This window comes from Xenopus laevis, chromosome 7L (assembly GCF_017654675.1).
Source record: "Xenopus laevis strain J_2021 chromosome 7L, Xenopus_laevis_v10.1, whole genome shotgun sequence".
NCBI classification, from domain to species: Eukaryota; Metazoa; Chordata; class Amphibia; order Anura; family Pipidae; genus Xenopus; species Xenopus laevis.
Genome location: NC_054383.1, coordinates 113,621,299 through 113,645,789, shown reverse-complemented (window position 1 = coordinate 113,645,789; position 24,491 = coordinate 113,621,299). Strand labels below are relative to the sequence as shown.

At 41.2% G+C, this 24,491-nt stretch overlaps 1 protein-coding gene and 2 long non-coding RNA genes across 3 annotated transcripts in view; 1 reads left to right on the top strand and 2 right to left on the bottom strand.

Annotated features, from left to right (window-relative positions):
• LOC121395613 overlaps positions 1-18,462 on the bottom strand; it is a 29,409-nt gene extending 10,947 nt beyond the window's left edge. Inside the window, exon 1 of the long non-coding RNA XR_005962589.1 lies at positions 18,380-18,462. This is a non-coding gene — a long non-coding RNA (uncharacterized LOC121395613). The remainder of the gene's footprint in view (positions 1-18,379) is intronic.
• LOC108696712 (carcinoembryonic antigen-related cell adhesion molecule 1-like) overlaps positions 1-24,491 on the top strand; it is a 33,341-nt gene that overhangs the window by 3,915 nt on the left and 4,935 nt on the right. Inside the window, exons 3-6 of the mRNA XM_041569567.1 lie at positions 18,370-18,654; positions 19,044-19,328; positions 22,829-23,068; positions 23,994-24,311. Of these exons, the coding sequence (XP_041425501.1) occupies positions 18,370-18,654; positions 19,044-19,328; positions 22,829-23,068; positions 23,994-24,311 (1,128 nt within the window). The remainder of the gene's footprint in view (positions 1-18,369; positions 18,655-19,043; positions 19,329-22,828; positions 23,069-23,993; positions 24,312-24,491) is intronic.
• LOC121395614 overlaps positions 18,494-24,491 on the bottom strand; it is a 33,897-nt gene continuing 27,899 nt past the window's right edge. The window contains exon 3 of the long non-coding RNA XR_005962592.1: positions 18,494-18,592. This is a non-coding gene — a long non-coding RNA (uncharacterized LOC121395614). The remainder of the gene's footprint in view (positions 18,593-24,491) is intronic.

The following is a 24,491-nucleotide window of genomic DNA, read 5'->3' as shown; positions in this document are numbered from 1 at the left end:
AGAGAAGGGGGGAAACATGTCAAAGCTTCCCCCAGGGTCACAGTTGTTCCTACCACAAAAAGTGTACCCCTGTTATGGGCACCCCTGAGGGTGTGGGGGTACCCATGATTGAAACACCTGTGGGGGTTGGGGCAGATAGTGGCCTTTCCTCTTCAGATGCCAAGAAAAAGAGGAAATTTAAATCAAACTGGCTGGTACCTGAGGAATGCGCATCAGTGGTGAATGATGGAGCACCCCCCTCCAAGGGTAAAAAGGGCAGCAAAACTTCTGCTCCTCATGTGGTGACATTGTCTGGCCCAACTGTTGGTCACGATCAACCAGTGTCAGACCATGCACTCTTGCCTCCATACCAGGTGGGGAATAATGAGGTTAATGGTCTGCATGGCCTTGAACATGGCAGTGTTGGTCTCCCCAAAGAGTCAGGGGTGCAGTATCTGCCTCAAAATTTGAGGGTTTTGCAAAGTCAGTCCGGGATACATGGAGCGGCTGGAGGGCATTTCAGGATGAATTTGCCACATTGAACCAGTGGTGGGATGTAGGCAAGGTTCACCTAAAGCTCTTGTGTCAAGAGTATACCAAAAGTGTGAGCGGGCAGCACAATGCAGAGATTGAGGCACTGAATGGGGAGGTGCTTGATCTTGAGCAAAGACTATCAGGCTCTGAAGACCAAGCCCTTCAGTGTGAATATCTAGAAAGGAAAGAAGCGCTGCGTAACATGGAACAACGACAGGCTCGTGGTGCCTTTGTGCAAGCCGGATGCAGTTACTTTGTGATATGGATCGTGGTTCGCGATTCTTCTATGCTCTGGAGAAGAAGAAGGGGAATCGAAAACAAATCACATGCCTTTTTGCGGAGGTTGGAACCCCCCTTGAGGATCCGGAGGCTATCCGGGACAGAGCCCGGTCCTTCTATCAAAACCTTTTTTCTCCAGATCCCATCTCTCCAGATGCCTGTGAGGAGCTATGGGATGGGCTTCCAGTGGTCAGTGAGAGGAGAAAAGAGAGGTTGGAAACACCAGTCACTCTAGATGAACTCTCTCAAGCACTCCGTTTAATGCCCCACAATAAATCTCCTGGGCTTGACAGACTGACCATAGAGTTCTTCCAGTTATTCTGGGATACTCTGGGCCCTGATTTCCATAGGGTCCTAACTGAGACCTTCAAGAAAGGTGAGTTGCCACTTTCGTGTCGTCGAGCAGTGTTATCACTACTTCCTAAGAAGGGGGATCTCCGTCTTATTAAGAACTGGAGACCAGTCTCACTGCTTAGCACAGACTATAAGATCGTGGCCAAAGCTATCTCACTTAGGCTCAAATCTGTGCTGGCAGAGGTGATTCATCCTGACCAGTCCTATACAGTCCCCGGTCGGACAATTTTTGATAATGTCTTTTTAATCCGAGACTTACTACATTGACTGGTCTATCTCTTGCTTTTCTCTCTCTGGATCAAGAGAAGGCATTTTACAGGGTGGATCACCAATATCTTATAGGCACTCTGCAAGCCTATAGCTTTGGCCCACAGTTTGTGGGCTACCTGAAAACAATGTATGCCTCTGCAGAGTGTTTAGTTAAAATCAACTGGTCTCTGACTGCACCTCTGGCCTTTGGACGAGGAGTTCGGCAAGGATGCCCCTTGTCGGGACAACTGTACTCACTGGCCATTGTGCACTTCCTGTGTCTCTTAAGCAAAAGGCTCATGGGACTGGTGCTCAAAGAACCTGACATGAGGGTGGTTCTCTCAGCCTACGCTGATGATGTAATTCTTGTGGCACAGGACCTAGTTGATCTTGAGTGGCACAAGAGTGTCAAGAAGTTTACGCTGCTGCCTCATCTGCCCGGATCAACTGGTCCAAGAGCTCAGGCCTTCTGGAGGGTTCTCTAAAGGTAGAATTCCTGCCTCCTGCTTTTCGTGACATCTTGTGGGAGAGTAAAATCATTAAATATTTAGGCGTCTACCTATCAGCTGAGGAGTATCCTGTCTCACAGAATTTCATTGAACTTGAGGAGTGTGTTCTAACGCGCCTTGGAAAGTGGAAGGGTTTTGCTAAAGTACTTTCTATGAGGGGGAGGGCTTTAGTGATTAATCAGCTGGTGGCCTCTCGGATCTGGTACCGGCTGATATGTCTTAGCCCAACCCAAGAATTCATTGCTAAGATCCAGAGAAGATTACTGGACTTTCTCTGGATAGGAAAGCATTGGGTTTCTGCAGGTGTCTCAAGCCTCCCATTGAAAGAGGGAGGGCAGGGAGTCATGTGTATACGTTCTCAAGTGCACACCTTCCGTCTCCAGCAAATACAGAGATACTTGTATGCAGATCCTTCTCCACAGTGGTGTACTTTAGCATCAAGTTTTTTTCGCCAGGTACGAAATATGGGATATGACCGGCAATTGTTTATCATTGAACCCGAGGGTTTCCTAAGAAACCTTTCAACCCTGCCGGCTTACCAGCAAGACACTCTAAAGACCTGGAGTATGGTCTCCGTGTTAAGGCAAGGAGCCATTGAAGGGGAAGACATTCTAAATTAGCCCCTACTTTACAATCCATCTTTTAAGACTAGGATGTTGGAATCCATCAGCATCTGCCGTCGCCTTTGCCAGGCTCGGTTAACCAGAGTTGGAGATCTCCTGGATTTTGAGAAATCAGATTGGGTGGACTCTCAAGCAGTTATGCAACGCATGGGATTCCTCACCACTAGGGTTCCACACCGTCTGCTCAAGGAAATCAAGGACACAATCTTGATCTTGGCTTTAGCTAAATTAGTCATCCATAAATCTAGAAAGCAATGTTTGGAAGGTGGGAATCCTCTGCCAGCAGAGGTCTTGTTCCAAGTGCTGGTGCGTTCCCGCATCCGAGCAGAGTACACCCAAGCAGTGTTTACTGGTCGGTTGAAAGAATTTGCTGACCAGTGGGCAATAGATGGGGTACTTTGCTCAGTATCCCCACACCTGGTTTCTGTTTGGAAAGTACACATTCTACCAAATCTAAATGGGTACCCATGCCTTTCTGCTCCAAACTACTGAGTCGCAAGGCTTTCCAAAAATTGTCGGTTTTGGTGAAATATCTGAAAATTTCCTAAAGGCTTCAACTTCCCAGCACCATATCACCCATGTATCATAACATACCAAGAAAAAAGCACCCTAAATATGATTGTCAGGGTTCCTCCAAACAGTTTGGTGGCCATTGTTCATAGGTTTACCAAAGTATCTGGCATTTAGAGGCCCCAAAATGAAGTTAGCGCATACAAATAGTCTTGTGTGTAACTTCAGCTAATGAAAACTCAATACATTGACTGCATTTTTTGTGGGGTAAAAACACCGAAATATATGTTTACCCCCCAAAACCATATATTTTTGGAAAGGACACATTCTACCGAATCTAAAATGGGTACCCATGCCTTTCTGCTCCAAACTACTGAGTCGCAAGGCTTTCCCAAAATTGTCGAGTTTGGTGAAATATTTGAAAATTGTCTCAAAGCTTCAATTTCCCAGCACCATATCACCCATGTATCATTACGTACCAAGAAAAAGCACCCTAAATATGATTGCCAGGGTTCCTCCAAACAGTTTGGTGGCCATTGTTCATAGGTTTACCAAAGTATCTGGCATTTAGAGGCCCCAAAATGAAGTTATCGCATACAAATAGTCCTGTAGGTAACTTCAGCTAATGAAAAATCAACACATTGACTGCATTTTTGTGGGGTAAAAACACAGAAATATATGTTTACACCATGAAACCATATATTTTTGGAAAGTACACATTCTACCGAATCTAAAATGAGTACCCATGCCTTTCTGCTCCAAACTACTGAGTCGCATGGCTTTCCCAAAATCGACGGTTTTGGTGAAATATCTGAAAATTGCCTCAAAGCTTCAACTTCCCAGCACCATATCACCCATGTATCATTACGTACCAAGAAAAAGCATCCTAAATATGATTGCCAGGGTTCCTCCAAACAGTTTTGTGGCCATTGTTCATAGGATTACCAAAGAATCTGGCATTTAGAGGCCCCAAAATGAAGTTAGTGCATATACCGGTAAATAGTCCTGTGGGTAACTTCAGCTAATGAAAAATCAACACATTGACTGCATTTTTTGTGGGGTAAATATTTTTGGAAAGTACACATTCTACCAAATCTAAAATGGGTACCCATGCCTTTCTGCTCCAAACTACTGAGTCGCATGGCTTTGCCAAATTTGTCGGTTTTGGTGAAATATCTGAAAATTGCCTCAAAGCTTCAACTTTCCAGCATTGTATCGTCCAAGTATCATTACCAGCATAAAGCATCCTAAATATGAATGCCAGGGGTCTACTCAACAGTTTGATACCCAATAAACATAGATTTACCAAACTATGTGGCATACAGAGACCCCCAAATCCAAATAGGGTATATGAATTTTCAAGTATGACACTGGCTACTACAAAAAAAGCACCCAATGAGACCCCCTAACAGTATGGAGACCCTAGAAAACTATATAGTTTCTGAAATTACACATTCAGGCGAATCTAAAGCAGTCTTACATCTTTCTACTGCAAACTACCAAACCGCAAAGCTATGCTAAACATAAGGCTTTTTTTTAATTTTCTGAAAATAGTCACAAAGCTTGCATTTTACCCCATTATAAACCCCACATTTTTTAACGTACCAACAAAAGTCATCCTAAATATGAACACCAGGGGTGTACTGAACAGTTTGATGCCTGATATGAAAATATTTACCAAACCAGTGGCGTAACTACCGAGGAAGCAGACCCCGCAGTCGCTGGGGGGCCCGGGGCCTGCTTCCTCAGTAGTGCCAGATTACCCACAAGGCGCCCTAGGCTACGGTCCACGTGGTCCAACCTGGCCCCCAGGAAAATAAGTCCTTGTCCCGGAAGGTTCCCTCAGTTCGTGTCCCAAAATGTTAAACCCGTTCCTAATCCGTCTACGAGACGATTTGGTCAGAGCCCCCGAGAGCTCTGATGTCCGTGTCCCTGATGGTACAGTCCGGGTCCCAGACAGTGCCGGGCAACCCAGCTGACTATGTAGCCCTCCTCTCAAGTGTGCACGCATGTGACAGGAATTCCAGACTCAAGCGCGTGTGCGCACTTGCGCGCGCATTCTACATTGATATCAGAGCTGCTGGCGGCTATGGGGGACACGAGCGGCAGGCACATGCTAAAAACACAAGAGGAGCTGCTCAGGCGCGCGATCAACGTTGATATCAGAGCTGCTGCAGGCAGTGGGGGACAGGAGCGGCAGGCAAACACTAAAAACACAAGAGGAGCTGCCTGAGATGTGAGACACAAGGGTCTGAGCTAGGGGAAGACAGCAGAAGAGGTACGTGCCTGGGCCCCTCCACCTTTGCGCCCTAGGCACGTGCCTCTTCTGCCTACCCCTAGTTCCGGCCCTGGTCCCAGATGGTACAGTCCGGCTCCCAGAAGGCTCACTAAGTGTTACAGATCTTCACTCCCTCGGCGTGTTGGGTAAAGAGCGTAAGTTGTACTTGTACGCCTCGTCTCCGCGTTCACTGTGCTTCTCGCTTCTAGGCCTGGCAACACAATGGATGCGTAAGGCCTAGCATCACAAGCACTTCTTCACACTCGAAGCCCTATCGCCTCTTGAGATGAACCAACAGCCCGCGTTGAAAAAAATAAAATAAAAATCCGGTCTTGCCTCCCGCTCCGTTCTCTTCCGCCTCCTAATTACTACTGATTCAAGTTGATCCCAGGAATATAACAGGTAACAACCAAACCATGGAAACTGTTTGCTTAGGAGATATACAGTATATATAACACAATTGCCATGGCTATCATTTAAATTATATCCTTATAAATGGAGCTTATTGAGGTCATCAATTAATGATGTAATTTCTGTTACATGACTCACGCTAGTGTATTATAATACAGTAAATACAGTTGTATAATAGGATATTAGAAGTCATCTTGGACTTCCATAACCACTTGTTCACCTTTGAGTTAACTGTTAATATGAGGTAGAGAGTGATATTCTGAGACAATTTGCAGTTACATAGTTAGTTACATAGTTACATAGTTAAATTGGGTTGAAAAAAGACAAAGTCCATCAAGTTCAACCCCTCCAAATGAAAACCCATCATCCATACACACACCCCTCCCTACTTTTAATTAAAATTCTATATACCCATATCTATACTAACTATAGAGTTTAGTATCACAATAGCCTTGGATATTATGTCTGTCCAAAAAATCATCCAAGCCATTCTTAAAGGCATTAACTGAATCAGCCATCACAACATCACCCGGCAGTGCATTCCACAACCTCACTGTCCTGACTGTGAAGAACCCTCTACGTTGCTTCAAATGAAAGTTCTTTTCTTCTAGTCTAAAGGGGTGGCCTCTGGTACGGTGATCCACTTTATGGGTAAAAAGGTCCCCTGCCATTTGTCTATAATGTCCTCTAATGTACTTGTAAAGTGTAATCATGTCCCCTCGCAAGCGCCTTTTTTCCAGAGAAAACAACCCCAACCTTGACAGTCTACCCTCATAATTTAAGTCTTCCGTCCCTCTAACCAATTTAGTTGCACGTCTCTGCACTCTCTCCAGCTCATTTATATCCCTCTTAAGGACTGGAGTCCAAAACTGAACTGCATACTCCAGATGAGGCCTCACCAAGGACCTATAAAGAGGCATAATTATGTTTTCATCCCTTGAGTTAATGCCCTTTTTTATGCAAGACAGAACTTTATTTGCTTTAGTAGCCACAGAATGACACTGCCCAGAATTAGACAACGTGTTATCTACAAAGACCCCTAGATCCTTTTCATTTAAGGAAACTCCCAACACACTGCCATTTAGTGTATAACTTGCATTTATATTATTTTTGCCAAAGTGCATAACCTTGCATTTATCAACGTTGAACCTCATTTTCCAGTTTGCTGCCCAGTTTTCCAGTTTAGACAGATCACTTTGCAAAGTGGCAGCATCCTGCATGGAACCTATAGTTCTGCACAATTTAGTATCATCTGCAAAAATAGAAACAGTACTTTCAATGCCCACCTCCAGGTCATTAATAAACAAGTTGAAAAGCAAGGGACCTAGTACAGAGCCCTGCGGTACTCCACTAACAACACTGGTCCAATTAGAAAATGTTCCATTTACCACCACTCTTTGTAGTCTATCTTTTAGCCAGTTCTCTATCCAGGTACAAATACTATGTTCCAGGCCAACATTCCTTAATTTAACCAGTAACCTTTTGTGTGGCACTGTATCAAATGCTTTAGCAAAGTCTAAGTAAATCACATCCACTGCCATCCCAGAATCGAGGTCTCTACTTACATTCTCGTAAAAAGAAATTAAGTTAGTCTGGCAAGATCTATTACGCATAAAACCATGCTGGCACAAACTCATAGTATTATGATTTTCTATGAAGTCCAGTATCTTATCCTTTAATAACCCTTCGAAAAGCTTTCCTAATACTGACGTCAGACTAACTGGCCTATAGTTTTGAGGCTGAGAACGGGATCCTTTTTTGAATAGAGGCACCACATTAGCAATTCGCCAGTCTATCGGCACAATGCCAGATCTCAATGAATCCTGAAAAATTAAGTAAAGAGGTTTGGCAATCACAGAGCTAAGCTCGTTAATTACCCTGGGATGAATACCATCTGGCCCTGGACCTTTGTTAATCTTAACATGTTCAAGTCTCTTTTGAATTTCTTCATGTGTGAACCATGCATCATTAGTTGTATTACTAGAATTGGGAGTGTTAAGAAGGAAACCTTCACTTACTGGTTCTTCATTTGTGTAGACAGATGAAAAATACGAGTTCAGAATCTGCGCTTTTATTTTGTTTTCATCAACCAGCTGACCCCCCTCTGATAGTAAGGGTCCCACCCCTTCCTGCTTCATTTTTTTACTATTGACATATTTAAAAAATAATTTTGGATTTTTTTTACTGCTTGCTGCAATATCCTTTTCTATAGCAATTTTAGCTTGCCTTATAGCTTCTTTGCATGATTTATTGGCCTCCTTGTACCTTATAAATGTTTCGGCTGTACCAGCTAACTTGAAAGCCTTAAAAGCACGTCTTTTCTTACCCACCTCAACACCAACGCTTCTATTGAACCAAAAAGGTTTTGCTTTGCAACGACGTTCCTTGCTTACAAGCGGAATATACTGACAAGTATATTTATTAAGCAGCATTTTAAAGACTTCCCATTTTTGTTCTGTGTTTAACCCTGTGAAAAGCATTTCCCACTTAATATGTTGCAGAGATGCCCTTATACTGTCAAAGTTTGCACGTCTGAAATTTAGTGTTTTAGTTACTCCCTTATAGAATTGCTTCTGCAACAGAATCTCAAAGGAGACCATGTTATGATCACTATTCCCTAAATGCTCACCCACACAAATGTTAGAGATGAGTTCAGTATTGTTAGTTATTACAAGGTCCAAAAGAGAGTTATTCCTAGTAGGTTCTTGAACGAGCTGGAATAAAAAGTTGTCATTCAGCATATTTACAAACCTACTAGCTTTTTCTGTCTTAGCAACCCCATTACCCCAGTCAATGTCTGGATAATTGAAGTCACCCATAGCAACAACTTGACCCAGCTGTGAAGCCGCTTGTATCTGCAAGAGTAGCTCGGCTTCATACTCGACACTTATACGAGGTGGTTTATAGCATACACCAATGATAATTCTTTTTGATACCTTTTGCCCAGTCGAAATCTCTACCCAGAGTGATTCTACACCCTCACCAGTGCCAGCTATTTTTATTTCTTTAGCGCATGGCTTTAATTCAGGCTTTACATACAAACACACTCCTCCACCCTTTTTAATCCCTCTATCCCTCCTAAAAAGGGTGTAACCATTTAAATTCACAATCCAGTCACATGTTTCATCCCACCAGGTCTCAGTGATACCAATTATATCATAATGTTTAGAGCATGCAATTAATTCTAGGTCTCCCATTTTACCTGACAAACTCCGTGCATTTGCCAGCATACAGCGGAGGTTATTACTTTTACTTTTGAAATGTGCATTACTTGGTAAAGAATTATACGTTAAGTTAGTATTATTCTGTTTTCCTTGTAACAGAGGGACCTCCTTAGCTGGTAAACTGTATGCCCCCCTCACTCCTCCCCCATGACCCCTTACTAACCCCACTGCCCCGTCTACACTAGCTTCCCCATAATCCTTTCTCTCACCCACCCCCCCCTTGCCTAGTTTAAACACTCCTCCAACCTCTTAGCCATTCTTTCCCCTAGCACCGCGGACCCCCTTCCATTGAGGTGCAAACCGTCACGGCTGTATAAGTTGTACCCCAACGAAAAGTCAGCCCAGTGCTCTAGGAACCCAAACCCTTCCTTCCTGCACCAAGACTTTAGCCACGCATTAAGCTCCCTAAGCTCCCGCTGTTTTCCTAAACTTGCACGTGGCACAGGCAAAATTTCAGAAAAGATTACATTGGAAGACCTTTCCTTGATCTTAGAGCCTAGATCCCTGAAATCATTCTTTAAGGTCTTCCATCTACCATTTATTTTGTCATTAGTACCGATATGCACTAAGACAGCTGGGTCGTGCCCAGCCCCACCCAATAATTTGTCTATCCGATCAACCACATGCCGAACCCTGGCACCAGGTAGACAGCAAACTGTTCGGTTGTAGCGATCCGGACGACAAATTACCCTATCCACTTTCCTAATAATTGAGTCCCCTACAACCACAATCTGCTTAGGCCTGACTCTACTCTCCCCCCCACCACTACTAGAGAAACTGGTCTCCCGGCTGTTAGAGAGATCAGCCCCATCTAGAATTGCCAATCCAGAGTTCATACTCCCATCATCTTCACACAATCTGGCAAATTTGTTGCGATGTATAATCTCCGGATCAGCCTCCATTTTCCTTTTGCCCACCTTAGATTTTCTAACTGTCACCCAGCTAGCTGCCTCAACATCCTGCTGCTGTTCTGTTCCCCCCAAACTATCTGACCCCGCTAGGTCCTGCTCAGTGAGCAAAAGACTCCTTTCAAGATTGTCAATCGACCGCAGTGTTGCAATTTGTTGCTCTAGTGCTCTAACTTGAGCCTCCAAAGTGGCAATTTGCTCACAACCACCACAGAGGTAAGCATTTTGGATCTCTTGTTCCAAATCTGCATACATATGGCAGACTGTGCACTGAGTCAGACCTTCAATCTTGCTAGCACTCATTATCCCAGTTACAGATCAAAACAGGAAAAATTTAAATATATAAAATAAAAATGAGGGTTTAGAACAAAACTTTTGACCTAGTTTGAACCTCCTTTAGTTTGAAACTCCGGTGTTTGTAACTCCACTTACAGAACCCCCACTTAACGAGCAAACACTTAAGAGAAGCTAACACTAGAGCAAGCTCCACTGGAGTGCCAGGGGTTCTATTTATACAGTCTGTTCAGGTGCAACTAATCAAACCCCACCCCCTCAAACGGAGGGAAAACTGCAAAGTAAAGCAGGTTGTGACAAACTTGCTGTAAGCACACTAGCACACCAAACTTTGCTGTTTAGCACCCAAGACAGAAAAAAAAAACCTTTTAAAAAAAAAAACCTTTTAAAAAAAAAAACCTTTTAAAAAAAAATTAAACCACAGTAGTTAAATATAAACCTTAATATAAAAAAGCAGTTAAGAAATACTTATCCTTTTCAGATGATTTGTTTGCTTTAAGTTGCTTTAAACCTGTCAGCAGCCTGATTCAAAACAGCAATTGGTTTTCATTTTTTGTCATTTAAGGTTTTTGAGTTATTTAGCTTTTTATTTAGCAGCTCTCCAGTTTGCGATTTCAGCCATCTGGTTGCTAGGATCCAAATTACATAGCAACCATGAACTGATTTAAATAAGAGACTGGAATATGAATAGTAGAGTACCTTACTAGTAAGCTAAGAACTAACATTTGGCAATAACAATAAATGTGTAACCTTACAGAGCATTTGCTTTTTAGATAGGGCCAGTGAAAGCTGGAAAGAGTCAAAAGAAAAAGGCAAATAATTATAAAACTATAAAAAATAAATAATATAAACCAACTGAAGTTCTAAGTTGCTTAGAATCTTACGATCTTACTTCTGCAGTAACAGCCCTTAAGTTTGCTCATAGCCTTTACAGAGAGATATGTGAAATTGATACTGTACCATCCTTCTATAGTTCTGGGGTATTTATATATGAAATTGCGACTGTGACATTCTTCTATGACTTCTGGGGATATTATACATGAAATTCTCCCACTATTTTGTGCAGAGGGGGCCCTGAAAAAATTTTTTGCAGGGGGGCCCTGGCATCCGAAGTTACGCCACAGTACCAAACTAGGTGGCATACAGAGACGCCCAAATGAAACTAGTACATATGAAATTTCACAAATGACACTCTGACTGCTACAATACAAGTACCTGGTATGTGCATTATGCACCATAAGCAGGGCCGGCCTTAGGCCTATTGGACCAATTGGGCCCGCACCTCTGGGAGCCCTGCACCACAGGGCAGCACAGATAATATTTCCCTCAGCACATGATGCTGCCTGGCCTGCCCCCAACTTTGAGAGTCCAGCCCATCCCCAAATCCATAGGTCCAGCCCACCCCCAACTCTGATAAGCATGCCTATCCCCCAGCTCCATAGGTCTAGCCTGCCCCCAACTCTCATAGGCCCAGCTTTCCTCCAACCTTGATAGGCCCTGCCTGCCCCCAATCCAACCAAGCCTGCTCCCAAGCTGAATCGGCCCAGCCTGCCCCAAACTAATTGGCCCAGTCCACTCTCCTATTTCCTCTCTCTCTCTCTTACCCTGTGTGCCCCTATTATGTGCCCCTATTTCATCCCTCTCACTCTCTTACCTTGTCTGCCCCCTTCCTTTCTATTTTGTGCCTGTATGCCCTTATTTTCCTAAATACTTGGTGTGTCAGTAGCCAGCAACACTTTGTCTAGGGGCCCCGCCAACATGGTTCCAATTGGGCCCCACATTTGATAGGATCAGCCCTGACCGTAAGACCCCCTAACAGTATGGACACCCTAGAAAACCATATAGTTTCTGAAAGTACACATTCAGATGAATCTAAAACAGGTAATTACATCTTTCTACTGCAAACTACTAAACCCCGAAGCTATGCTTAACATAAGTCTTTTTTTTTTTAAGTTTCTGAAAATAGTCACAAAGCTTGCATTTTACACCATTATATACCCCACATTTTGTAACGTACCAGCAAAAGTCATCCTCAATATGAAAGCCAGGAGTGTACTGAACAGTTTGATGTCTGATATGAAAAGATTTACCAAACTAGGTGGCATACAGAGACGTCCAAATGAAAATAGTACATATGAATTTTCACATATGACACTCTGACTGCTACAATACAAGCACATGGTATGTGCATTATGCACCATAAGACCCCCTAACAGTATGGAGACCCTAGAAACCCATATATTTTCTGAAAGTACACATTCAGACGCATCTAAAGCAGGTAATTACAATTTTATACTGCAAACTACCAAACCGCAAAGCAATGCTAAACATAACGCTTTTTATGGAAATTCTGAAAATAGTCACAAAGCTTACATTTTACCCCATTATATACCCCACATTTTGTAACGTACCAGCAAAAGTCATCCTAAATATGAACGCCAGGGGTATACTGAACAGTTTGATGCCTGATATGAAAAGATTTACCAAACTATTTTGTACACAGAGACCTCCAAATGGTTATATAGCAGACAAAATTTACAAGGTCAAAATGAAGTAACAAAAATCACTAAAATCCAACAAAACCGCAAAAATCAATGCTTTTTTATTTTTCGCCTACTGTAATCAGCAGTCAGAGTCAATTTTTGATTATTTTAGCATGGCCAAATAGGTTTTAGAAAAAGGGGAACAACACCTTTGCAAAGCTGAAAATGTAATAAAATGGCAAAGCATGCAATTAAATGTCTAAAAATGCACCAAAATCACCAAAATTGCAGTATAATCACCAAAATAACATACAAAAGGTATTGCACAGTGCAATTAGCGAATACGCTATTCGCAATGGCAATAAAACAGTTTTTTCAGGCAAAAAAAACAGACGATGCGATAAGGAAAAAAAAAAAGGCACAACAGTGTAAGTGTGTATGTGTGTGTACAACTGACCAATTGCATGCTGTGTGTGTGTGCAAGCGTGTGGGGGTGCTGTGAATGTGTGGGACCCCCCTGATCCCCCAAAAATGTATGTGATTGTGTGTAAGTGTGAATGTAAGTGTGTAATGGGAAAATAAGTGTGTGTTTCTGTGTGTGGATGGGCACTAACCTGGGGGAAGCAGGTCCAGATCGTTGTGCAGGGCTGGAGGAAGAAAACGCTGCATCACCCAGGAAGATCCGTTGTGAGGGGGCGGAGCTTCGGCTCAGGAAGTGAAAGCAGCAGCAGGACACGCATTTTGCACGTGTTTGCTGCTGCATTTGGGGCCCCTGGGCGATCGCGCCTTAGCGGCCACTCGTTCCCGGCCCCTGCTCATTGCCTTGGGGCTGGGGAACGAAGAGGAACGGAGCAAGCAGCTTGAAAAGCCGCTCCTCCGTTCCCTAACCCTGAAATGCTGCAGAACGTAGAATCTAACACGTTTTGTGGCGTCTCGCCAGTTCATCTGTAGACCCAAAGTAAATTTCACAGAATATAAACAAGAACCAGTCAGAGTGAACAGATGTGCTCAGATACTGTTCCCATTTTAAATAATCATATATTCTGTCAATAACATTAATCACAAAAAATAATTACTAATTAGGAATGGTGGTTCCTAGTCTGGATATTCTTTCCATGAGAGGATTGTGTAATTTATTTAACGATAATACATGTAGACTTAATGCTTGTTAAACATTTAAAGGAACAGTTCAGTATAAAAATAAAAACTGGGTAAATAGGCTGTGCAAAATAAAAAATGTTTTTAATAGGCAAAAATGTAATGTATAAAGGCTGGAGTTACGGAATGTGTAACATAATAGTCAGAACACTACTTCCTGCTTTTCAGCTCTATAACTCTGAGTTAGTCAGCGACTTGAAGGGGGGCCACATGGGACATAACTGTTCAGTGAGTTTGCAATTTATCCTCAGCATTCAGCTCAGATTTATCAGATCAGTGAAAACTAAGAGAGCTGAAAAGCAGGAAGTAGTGTTCTGGTTATTATGTGGGACATCCAGTCACTCCAGCCTTTATACATTACATTTTTGTAATTTAACTAACTATATTAGAAACATTTTGTTTTTTGCACAGTCTATCTATTTATCCAGTTTTTATTTTTATAATGAACAATTCCTTTAAAATGTGTCACAATTGATTATTTCTTCATAAAGTTTATAAGGCAGGATAGGGTGAGCACATACACAGAAACATACATAGTACAAGAGGTTAGAAAAAAGACACACATCCATTAACTTCAACTTTATTGAAAGGAGAAGAGCAAAAAAAACAACTGAATCCTCCCAAATTTGTCTCGGCAGGAAAAATATTCCTTCCTGACTCCAAGATTGCAATTGGACCGGTGCCTGGGTGAACTTGTCCTAAGAGCTATTTTCAATAAACCTTTTTATCACTTGCTAGGCTATTGTTGGCAATTCATACTTTCTTGTTTTCTCCAGCAATTGAAGTGTTAATTTTTTCAAGCATGGCAATCTACGAGTTTTAGGGTTACGGCCCCCATACAGGGGCTGATAAAAGCTGCTGATGGATATCTCCCCGAAAGTCAGTCAGATCTCGATCAGGAAGGTTAAAAAATCCCGTCCCACCAGTGGCATAACTAGTTGTACTGGGCCCCATAGCAAATTCAATTTAGGGCCCCAAAATATTTATAAGTTGGCCTATTTTACCAAGATATATTAAAATATATTAATTAGGATCTCACTGGGCCCCCTACACTCCTGGGCCCCCCTGCAACCGCAGGGTCTGCTTCCTCTATAGTAACGCCTCTGCGTCCCGCGATCCAACCGCCCGTATCGATCCATTATGATCCGATCATTGAGCTTTAGGGCCCACGATCGAATCAGCCCGATATCGCCCACCTCAATGTGGACATATCGGGGAGAGATCCGTTCATTTGGAGATCTCTACGTCTATAGCCACCTTTAGCTATAAATATCCCTTGGTCATATGATCACCCTGCCTGATCTACAGGTTGTGGAGCGAGTGAGAAGTGGATTAGAGTTCTAGAAACTCTGCTAAAGTATAATGTGAGATGTCCAGTTACCGAGTCTGATTCCTGACTCTGCTTTAGTTACAGTTTTGGCAGGTTTCTGAGTTTAGTCTGTTCAAACCTATTTGTACTGCTCCATTCAGAATCTCCTTAGCTCCCAGATACTGTTACGCTGCTCTGGAAAGTGTTTGTTTTCTCTTAAGTTTTACTTTTAAACACCTGTTGTATTTACCTAGAGTTCTCCAGATACTTTGTTGCAGCTAGATCTGCAGATAGAACTAGTTGTGGTCTGTATGACTAAGCATTGAAAGTGTTTGTCTGATTCATTAAAGGCTTGGTTCATTTTAAAGTTAACTTTGTTATAGAAGGGCCAATACTAAGCAACTTTTCAATTTTTTTTAAACTATTTGCCTTCTTCAGACTTCACGAACCCCATCTAATATTCAAATGCTCTGTAAGGCTACACATTGCTATTGCTACTTTTTAGTATGCATCTTCCTATTTAGCCCCCCCATTCTTATTCCAGTCTCTAATTCAAATAATTGCATGGTTGCTAGGGTAATTTGGGCCTTAGCAACCAAATTGCTGACACCGCAAACTGGAGAATAAAAAGCTAAATAAATCAAAAACCACAAATAACAAAAAAATGAAAACCAATTGCAAATTGTCTTAGAATATCACTATCTATATCATACTAAAAGTGAATTCAAAGGTGACCAACCTCTTTACGTTTGCACTTTGTCTGCAGTGGGAGCTTAACCCTTTCAGCTCAGCTCCTGCTAACTGCTAGATATGTGTATACAATAGTACTACAGACACTCATTCCTAAATAATTATTATTCTGGCCCCTGGGGCTTAAGCAGCTCAACGTTCATTGCAGAATTACCTTATTTGACCTCAAGTGAAACCTGCATAAACCTTTGTTTCAAATGCCAATATGCCAGTTAAAATGTTACAGAAACCTTTTTGAAATAAAAAATAACAAAAGTTGACTTCCAGGGGGTGTGCACAAAAGATGGCCCATATCTTAAAAGAGCTCCGCTCCAAAAACCTAATTTAAGCTAACATGGAATACAAGTGGACAAACCTGGCAACTCCCGGCTTTCCCCTACTTTGCATCCCCAGAAGCTAGCATGCATGCACTACTGCGGATCCAGACCAATCCTACTCACAGACCACATACAGCAGTCAACAAACCTTACACAAGCAGGTACAAAGCACTGAAACAGCCTGGGACTTAAATCAGTACTGTATATCAGTCACGGGAAGACAGCGTGTACTGTTTCATACCTAATGAGAACAGGTGGAGGCCTCCACAACATTCTGGTCCCACCTACTGTATAATAAGTGTTCCACAACAGAGAGCAAATTTAAACATAAAAAATAGTTTGAACTACTAAAAGAAAGGAAACAACAAAATAAATAACAGGACACTCTTTTTCTAAGCCAAAACAAATATAAGCACCGGAACCTGCAAAATACCAGTCTAGTATGCTTGTCTCAATACCAGTCCACCCCACAAGAGTGCAGCACCTCCCTAAACTTCAACGAATTACCAATCATACAGCAAAATGTATAAATAACACAACGTATATGCCTCAACACCGTCAATCTTCTGGCAATACGTAGTGGAAACATACTGGACTAAATCTTCACAATACTTACCACACTCTTAATGACATAATGTAAACAGAGAAAAGCCAAGGCACAACCCTGCAGAAACATGCCTGGAAGCAAACCATAAAGAACTAAGTATAAATAACATAGCTATGCTGAATTAAAAGGAACAAACACAAATTTAAACTGCGTCTCAAATGCTACACTAACCATTAATTATATCAAGGTATGGCGAAATGTCTGGGACAATCAAGAACTATATCACAAAAAGAAGCTAAAACTAAAACCAAAGAGAAAGTGATCCAGATACACAAGAAACCTAAAAAGACCCACCAACTTTACAAATCTAGTTCAAACTCTTGGGCCGCTGCTGGACTAAAAAATTGCCTCAGAAACAAATAACTAACCAATCTCAGAGACTAACCCAAGCTGAAGACAGAAAAAAGACACACATTCATCAAGTTCAACCTTTTAACTTTTTTTAACCTGCTAGTTGATCCAGAGGAAGACAAAAAAAACCCATCTGAAGCCTCACCAATTTGCCTCAGAGGGGAAAGAAATTCATTCCTAACTCCAAAATGGATCAACTTGTACTATGAGCTATATTCCATAACCCTGTATTCCCTCACTTGCTAAAAAGCTATCCAACCCCTTCTTAAAGCTATCTAATGTATCAGCCTGTACCACTGATTCAGGGAGACAATTCCACATCTTCACAGCTCTCACTGTGAAAAACCCTTTCCGAATGTAGCACTATAGTAAACTGACTTTACTGTGGTCAGTTTACTGCTAGTTTCAGTGTGGGGCAATGCCACAAATGAGGCCCTCTCTCTCAGGGGTAAGCCCTCTCAACGGGGTGGAGGCAGGGTGTAGTGTAACTGTAACCAGGTGCAATCGCACAATAAATGGGTGCCAGTAGTTCTTTAATGCTAAACCAGAACAGTATATTTACTATTTACATAGCGAAGCACAAATCCTCAAAGGAGTATTCAGAACAAGTAGCATAAGGGAAGCAAATACTCACAGCACAATGCATTGGGCTCGGTCCCTACAGGCAGAGGTAGCAGAAATGTGAAAGGTACAACCAGCTTTCAGAATCTCTTTAGTTGGCATCTAGGGGAATTCCTGTCATCCCTAGTCTCAACACTTTGTCCCTACTTCTGGGCTATTAGTACTAATGTCTCCTCATCAGAGCTTTGAGCTGCTCAACTACCTCAGCTATCTATCACTCCTAGAGTGATCTATGACAGAGTACTGCTAATCTATTTACTAGGGCCAATGCACCTAGGATCACACTATCCATTCCCTTCCAGCCTGCTTGGTTGGGCTAAAGTAATGGACCCAGACCTCATGGTTCCCAAAACCTTTATACTACTGCACAATACCATCTAGTGTACACTGTGAGAACTGCAGGGGTTACATAAGCAAAAGTTCCCCTTTAGAACCCACTTAGTCATCCATATTACATGGGATGCGCCTGTCAATAATGTGTAAGGGTGTCTACATTTTCACATCCCTACACAAGTATAAAGGTTGTTTTTAATGAATATGGGTTATTTAATAATGTACTGTTTTCATAGAAGTTATGTAATACATATGCCAGAAAAAAAACACAATTTACTTGTCATTTAGGTCCACTTACCACTCCAACTCTCAAAGTGAACATATCTTATGGCAATGCTTATCCTGTTAATGGCACCAATGTGGCCCTCCATTGTGACTCTGGGGGTCAGAATGTGGTTAATTACACTTTTTACCAAGGTGTAGTTGATGCCTGCTCTCAGCCCCATGTGACCTGCAACAAAGACTTCCTGTACTTCCAGCCAATCACGATGAGTGACACCGGGAGATACACCTGTAAAATAGAGAATCCTATCAGCAGTAACACCAGCCAGCCGCTCAGTCTAACAGTCATAGGTATGTTGTTCGACAATATATATATATATATATATACACACTGAGAGGAGTTCTGCCTGTAAATATAAGTTTTTATATATGTTTATGTGTGTGTATTTTTTTAAACAATGTTTTTATTGCAATTTTTCATATCATGTATTACAATATAAGTGTTTATTATTTAATATCTTGGACATTTAAAAAAATTATGTAAATTGTAAAAGTGCTTAGAATAGCAATCTCATCAATTTTACATTCACTTATTTTAAAGGTTTACTTTACATTAAATAATGTGTCAACCTATAATGGTTTTATATCTAATCAATAGCAGGCACTGTCAGACATAAACATAATATTGTCCACTTGTGCCACTAGATCATATAACCATTATCTTGTTCTCTGGTTGGCAGCAAATGTATCTAATGTGACACTGAGCAGTAATGCATCTTCAAGGCTGCTGTGGGCAGGAAAGGATTCAGTGAATCTAACATGTTCAGTTCTTGGCATTATTGCCACCTTCTCCTGGTACCTGGATGGAGCACCATTACCTCCAGACTCCAGATATCACTTAATGAATTCCAACTCCAGCCTCATTATCAGCCCTGTGGAGAGGACAGACAACGGACCCTTCACCTGCACTGCCTCTAACAGTCTGAACAGTGAGACCAGTAACCTCCTGACTCTCAGACTTGGATGTAAGTATTATGGGATGTTTATGATCAATGGGGCACTGAATAGGTATTCTATATAAATCTTATATCCATACTTGCTAAGTTGGGAAAAGTAGTAGTAAGTAGTGATGTGCAAAACTGGCCCATTTGTCTTTGTTGAGAAATGTGTGAAACCGTTGGGAAAAATCCATAAAAAAATCCATATTTCATTATAGTCAACGGGCATTTATTTTCTCAATTTTTTTTCTCAATGGGTGTTTTTTTCTTGCACCAAATGTACTGCAGTTTTTCTTGCGTTACTTATTTCACCCAGGGTCAGACTGGAAAAAAACCTGGTGAGGCCTTGTGGGACGCCGGCCCTGATCTGCGATTTGGAGGCTTCTTCCTGCCGTAACCTCCCATTGTCAGACGGTCGCAGCAAAGACATTGCACACCTGCGCACACATGCAGCACACATGCAGCACACATGCAGCACACCAGCACAGTGGGGGGGCGGGGGTCTGGAGGGGGCCCTGGGACAGATTTGATAAAAGTTTCACCACTAGTAACAACAGGAATTTCACCATGAATTGGTATCAGGCTCAGCTGAAAATACTTGCTTATCCCTAGTTAAAAGAGTAACGGCCATTCTTGTAGCTCGGGCAATAAATGTGGATGTTAGTTTGCATCTGCTTATAAAGTTAATGAAATGTTCTTAAATCCAAAAAAAACAATTCCGCTACCTGTGGTGCTCTAACTGCAACAGTAATTTAAAGGTTAAAGAGTCTGCATACCCCACACGCACAATATCCTCATGATATATACACCAATGTAAGAATACAATAAACATTATATTGTATGTAATTTAAACATATGAACTCTAATTTAATAATATACACATACACTGGTGATTATATTGTGATATGGTAATTACCTGCAGAGTTTAAGGATCCAGTTACTGGATGTCCTTTTATGTTATGAAAGTACAGTATTTCAAGTAATTTTAAATTTTAAAGCATAAGAAAAACTTAAAATTAAGTTAAATTGCTCAGGGTACTTTTCTTTGCACTTTATATGCCATTTATTTAATTTATTTGTTTATTTTAAACCTATTAAGCTGTTAAATAACTTCTAATATAGTGCATTTTGTAGCAAAACCTGTTAGTCAGATTATTTTACCTAATAATTCAGTGCATTATATATAAATACATATTCTTTGTTTAATAAATTGTTCAAAGGAGAACCCAGGAATGCAGCATCATTTACTAAATGCATATACATTTGAAAATTCTAAAATGTATAATTCTCCTTAATATAGTACATACATATTACTGAGCACTCTACAGTAGCATTGATTAAATAGGCGACAATTAGCCAAACAGATTTATTTCTAGGTTTTAATTTTTGAGACAATGAATCTTAAATTTTTATAGGAAGCCTTGGTTTTCTAGTTCTGTTTAGGGGCCAACTAATCAAGTAACAGTCTCACTCTCTGCTATTTGTACAGTGGGCTGAGGTACTTGGGGAAAACTAGGGATCCACAGAATCTATCACGCAGTGCGTGGCTAAAAAATGTTTAACTTTCTGTTTTGAGTGACGAAAAGCCATGTGATTTTTTTGGATTCAGATTTGGTTCGGCCAGGCACTTGGATTGCCTGAATCCGAATCCTGCTGAAAAAGACAGGATCTTGGCTGATCCCATATTAAATCCTGGATTCAGTGCATCCCTAGAAAAAACTGTTTGCTTTTTGGAGCACACTTTTAGCAACTGGACACTTTTAATTACTATTTCTGCTTTATGATTTTCATTACTAGATGTTGATCAAATCCATAGTAACACATGCAGTTTTTCTTTTATGAATAAACAATTCAGATCCCAACCTGTGCAGATCCCTAGGACTGCTCTTGAGCAGCAGAACCATCACACCAAAAGAAGCATTATTGTACCAGCCAGTTTTCCCCTAATTCTGGCCTTATGGTTGGTTTCACAGAGGAGTAGGTGGGCTGTACTGTGTTCCCCTCTCTTTAACGCCCCGGCAGCAATTGTAGGTGGAAGTGGAGCTCAAAAGGTTCCATAAGCAGTCTGACACTGTTGGAGAAAAAGCAGGGAAACTAAAGAAACTGGCAAAAAAGAACCTTGTTTCTTATGTGAATTAATTGAAGCCATATATGTTACAGCTATGTAAGAGTGTGCTCCATCTCTTGTTCTATTATGCACCTCAACTTCCTGATGTGAGGGACCTTTTAGTATCACTTCATGGAGTTACAGGTAGCCGTACAAGCCAAACCAATGCCCTGCTGCTCCAGCACAAAGGGCAAGTTAGTATAAATCTTTTCTGTAAATTTGCCAGCAATGCCCAGAGGTATGCTTGCTGGGAGTTATAAAGGATACGGTTCCACTGAATAAGACCAGAACCCTACTAAAGACACTATACTTCTATGCCAAAAAACATGTGGCAATGAAATGAATGAGCTCTCTTCTCCACAGGTTCAAAAATGGGTCCAACTAATAAAAAATATGCTGCCAGTTATCAAACAAACTTATCTGGCCAGATGGTACACCCAAAAGTTTGAGAAGGTTTGGAACCCCTGGCTGGAGGTCAATCCAAGGATAGCTCCCTAAAAATACAAGTACATTCACTTCACATAACCAACCTCCAAATAACATTAATTCCCCTCAAGGTTCCTCCCATTGACTATTGGTGTATGTCCTGCTCTATATTCCTGCTGTGTATAACTTACTATTGCCCGGCTCATAGCAATGCAAGTTTATTGGTATGTGTCGTTGGGTTAAGAAAATGTTAAATAACCTTTTTTAAAAAATGCCAGCAATGAATACCACAAAACAGGAAGTTATGTAATTAAAGGAGAAGGAAAGCTACGAAGGCATTTTATTGCCAATAGATTAGCTGCAATAGTGCAAGCTAGAATGCTATATGTATTCTGTAGAATGTTTTACCATACCTGAGTAAACAGCTCTAGAAGCTCTCTGTTTGTTAAGGAAAGCAGCTGCAGTATTAGCTTGGTGTGACATCACTTCCTGCCTAAGTCTCTCACTTATAGCTCTGTGATCAGATTACAACAGAGAAGAGGAGCAAACTGAGCATGCTCAAGCCCTAGCTCTGGAGGTTTAAACTGAAGGCAGGAAGTCTGATACAGAAGCCAATGAGTACACAATAGAAGGAAAGAAATGCTGTTTCTTTTGACAGAGGACTCAGAGCAGCATTACTTTGAGGGGTTACTGGTGTATTTATATAGACCTTTCTGATAAGGCTTACATAACTTTAGCCTTTCATTCTCCATTAAGGCTTTCCCAGTAGAAGGCAGTAATAACAGTATAGAGTGGCCTTTTGCTTCACTGGGCCAACACTTCCTGCGGGAACACTATTTGGCCTACCAGCTTATCACAATGAGTTGAGTGGCCAAGGAGGTTTTGTGCCCTGGTACACTGTGGCGGCATACGCGGTGTCCTCTATTCATAAATGTGCCCTTTTGTATGTCATCAATTTATCTTTAACCCTATATCTCTCAATCCTCTCTTATAGGGTTTCCTGAAAGAAATATTCAGTGTAATGCAGCCAGATCGGACCAGACAGTGACACTGAGCTGTTCTTGGCCTGGAGGCAACCCTGCTGCAAATGTTACCATGATATTTCAGAATACAAAATACACAGCACAAGATACAGTGACTAGGGATGTACCCCTTAATGTCATCTCCTCTGGGGCAGAACTGACCTGCTTGGGTGCACAAGGGGGGCAGGATATGGCCAGCACCATGATCTTGGGTAAGAGATGTCGTAAGCCACTGAGATATGTCAGAACATTAAAAACCTGTAAGGTAGAATCTGTATTGGTAAAGTTGCTTGGGCCTATTTATAAAGAACTGAAGTAGTTAAATCATCTATATTTCTACCTAGAATTGTGTCAAAATCCTTATCAATTTGATTCTTTATAAATAGGGCTTAGGTGATACAATAGAATATAGACTCTTGCTTTCCAGTTGTGGGTAGGTTGCCTGTCCTTCATTCATAACTACATTATCTTAATAAAACAATATTAAGAGAATGTAGTCAGTAAACGACTAATTTCAGTGGGTGGGTGGTGTGACTGTGTGTCAGATACATCATTTATGCCTGTTCTATTTGTATGTAATATTAGGATAAAGAATTAGGTAGGCAAATGATGTAATGCAAATATGCTGCACAGGTTATTCTGTGCAATAATTAAAGAAAAAAGGTTTTGGGGCACATTTATTAAAGGTTGAAATTTTCTGATGCTGAAAAAAAAGCGCAACTTTTTCGGCATTTATTATAAGACAAAACTGCAGCAAATCCAAATAAAAAAAATACTCCAGTTAAAACCTGTCTAAGTCATGTAGAAGTCAATGGCAGATGTCCCTTTAACAATTGGAAAATGTTTCTTGCCTTCATAATCTTCATGGGTTTCACAGTGGTTTTCATTCAATAATCTGAAAAAGTCACTTTTTCAGGCGTCAAATCGGAAAAGTCAAGTTTTTTGAGCATCGAATCGAAAGTCGTGTTTTTCGAGTGTGGGATTTGGGAGTTTGGCTGATTTTTTTTCTTTATTATGAGAAAAAAAATCAAGTTTTAGTAAATACCCCCAATCACTACTTTTTATTATTCATCTTTCTATTCAGACCCTCTCATTTTCCAGTCTCTTATTCAAATTGCATTAATTTATTTTGTTTAGGAACTCCAATCGGGTCACAAAGTAACACTGTCTCTTCAGTGACAAAAGGAGAAAATGTCTCCATGTCTGTCAACTTAAACTGGAGCAGAAATGTTTCTCCCAGAATTCAAACCCTTCCTGCAACATTCTCCTGGTTCCATCGTAGTTCTGACCGCCCTCTTTCAGTCAGTGGAGGAAAGATCTCAGTCATTTCCAGTGATTATAAATCAGAGCTGGTGATCTCTTCAGTGACTTCCAGTGACAATGGAATTTATGAATGTGAAGCCAAAAACTTTTTAGGAAACTCAACATTCTCCTTTCAACTCAGTGTGACTTCAGGTATAACTTAGAATGTAGCATCTTTCCATTTTAAAGCATTTGTATTGCTAGAAACTGTTAATGATTGCACTAGAGCAATGAAAATTAGGTTTAAAGTTAAACAATATGGCCAGTGCTAACCTGGAGAACTAAAGCCTAACAAAAGATGTAGGCTAGAAATGTTGTACATTACATTTTGGG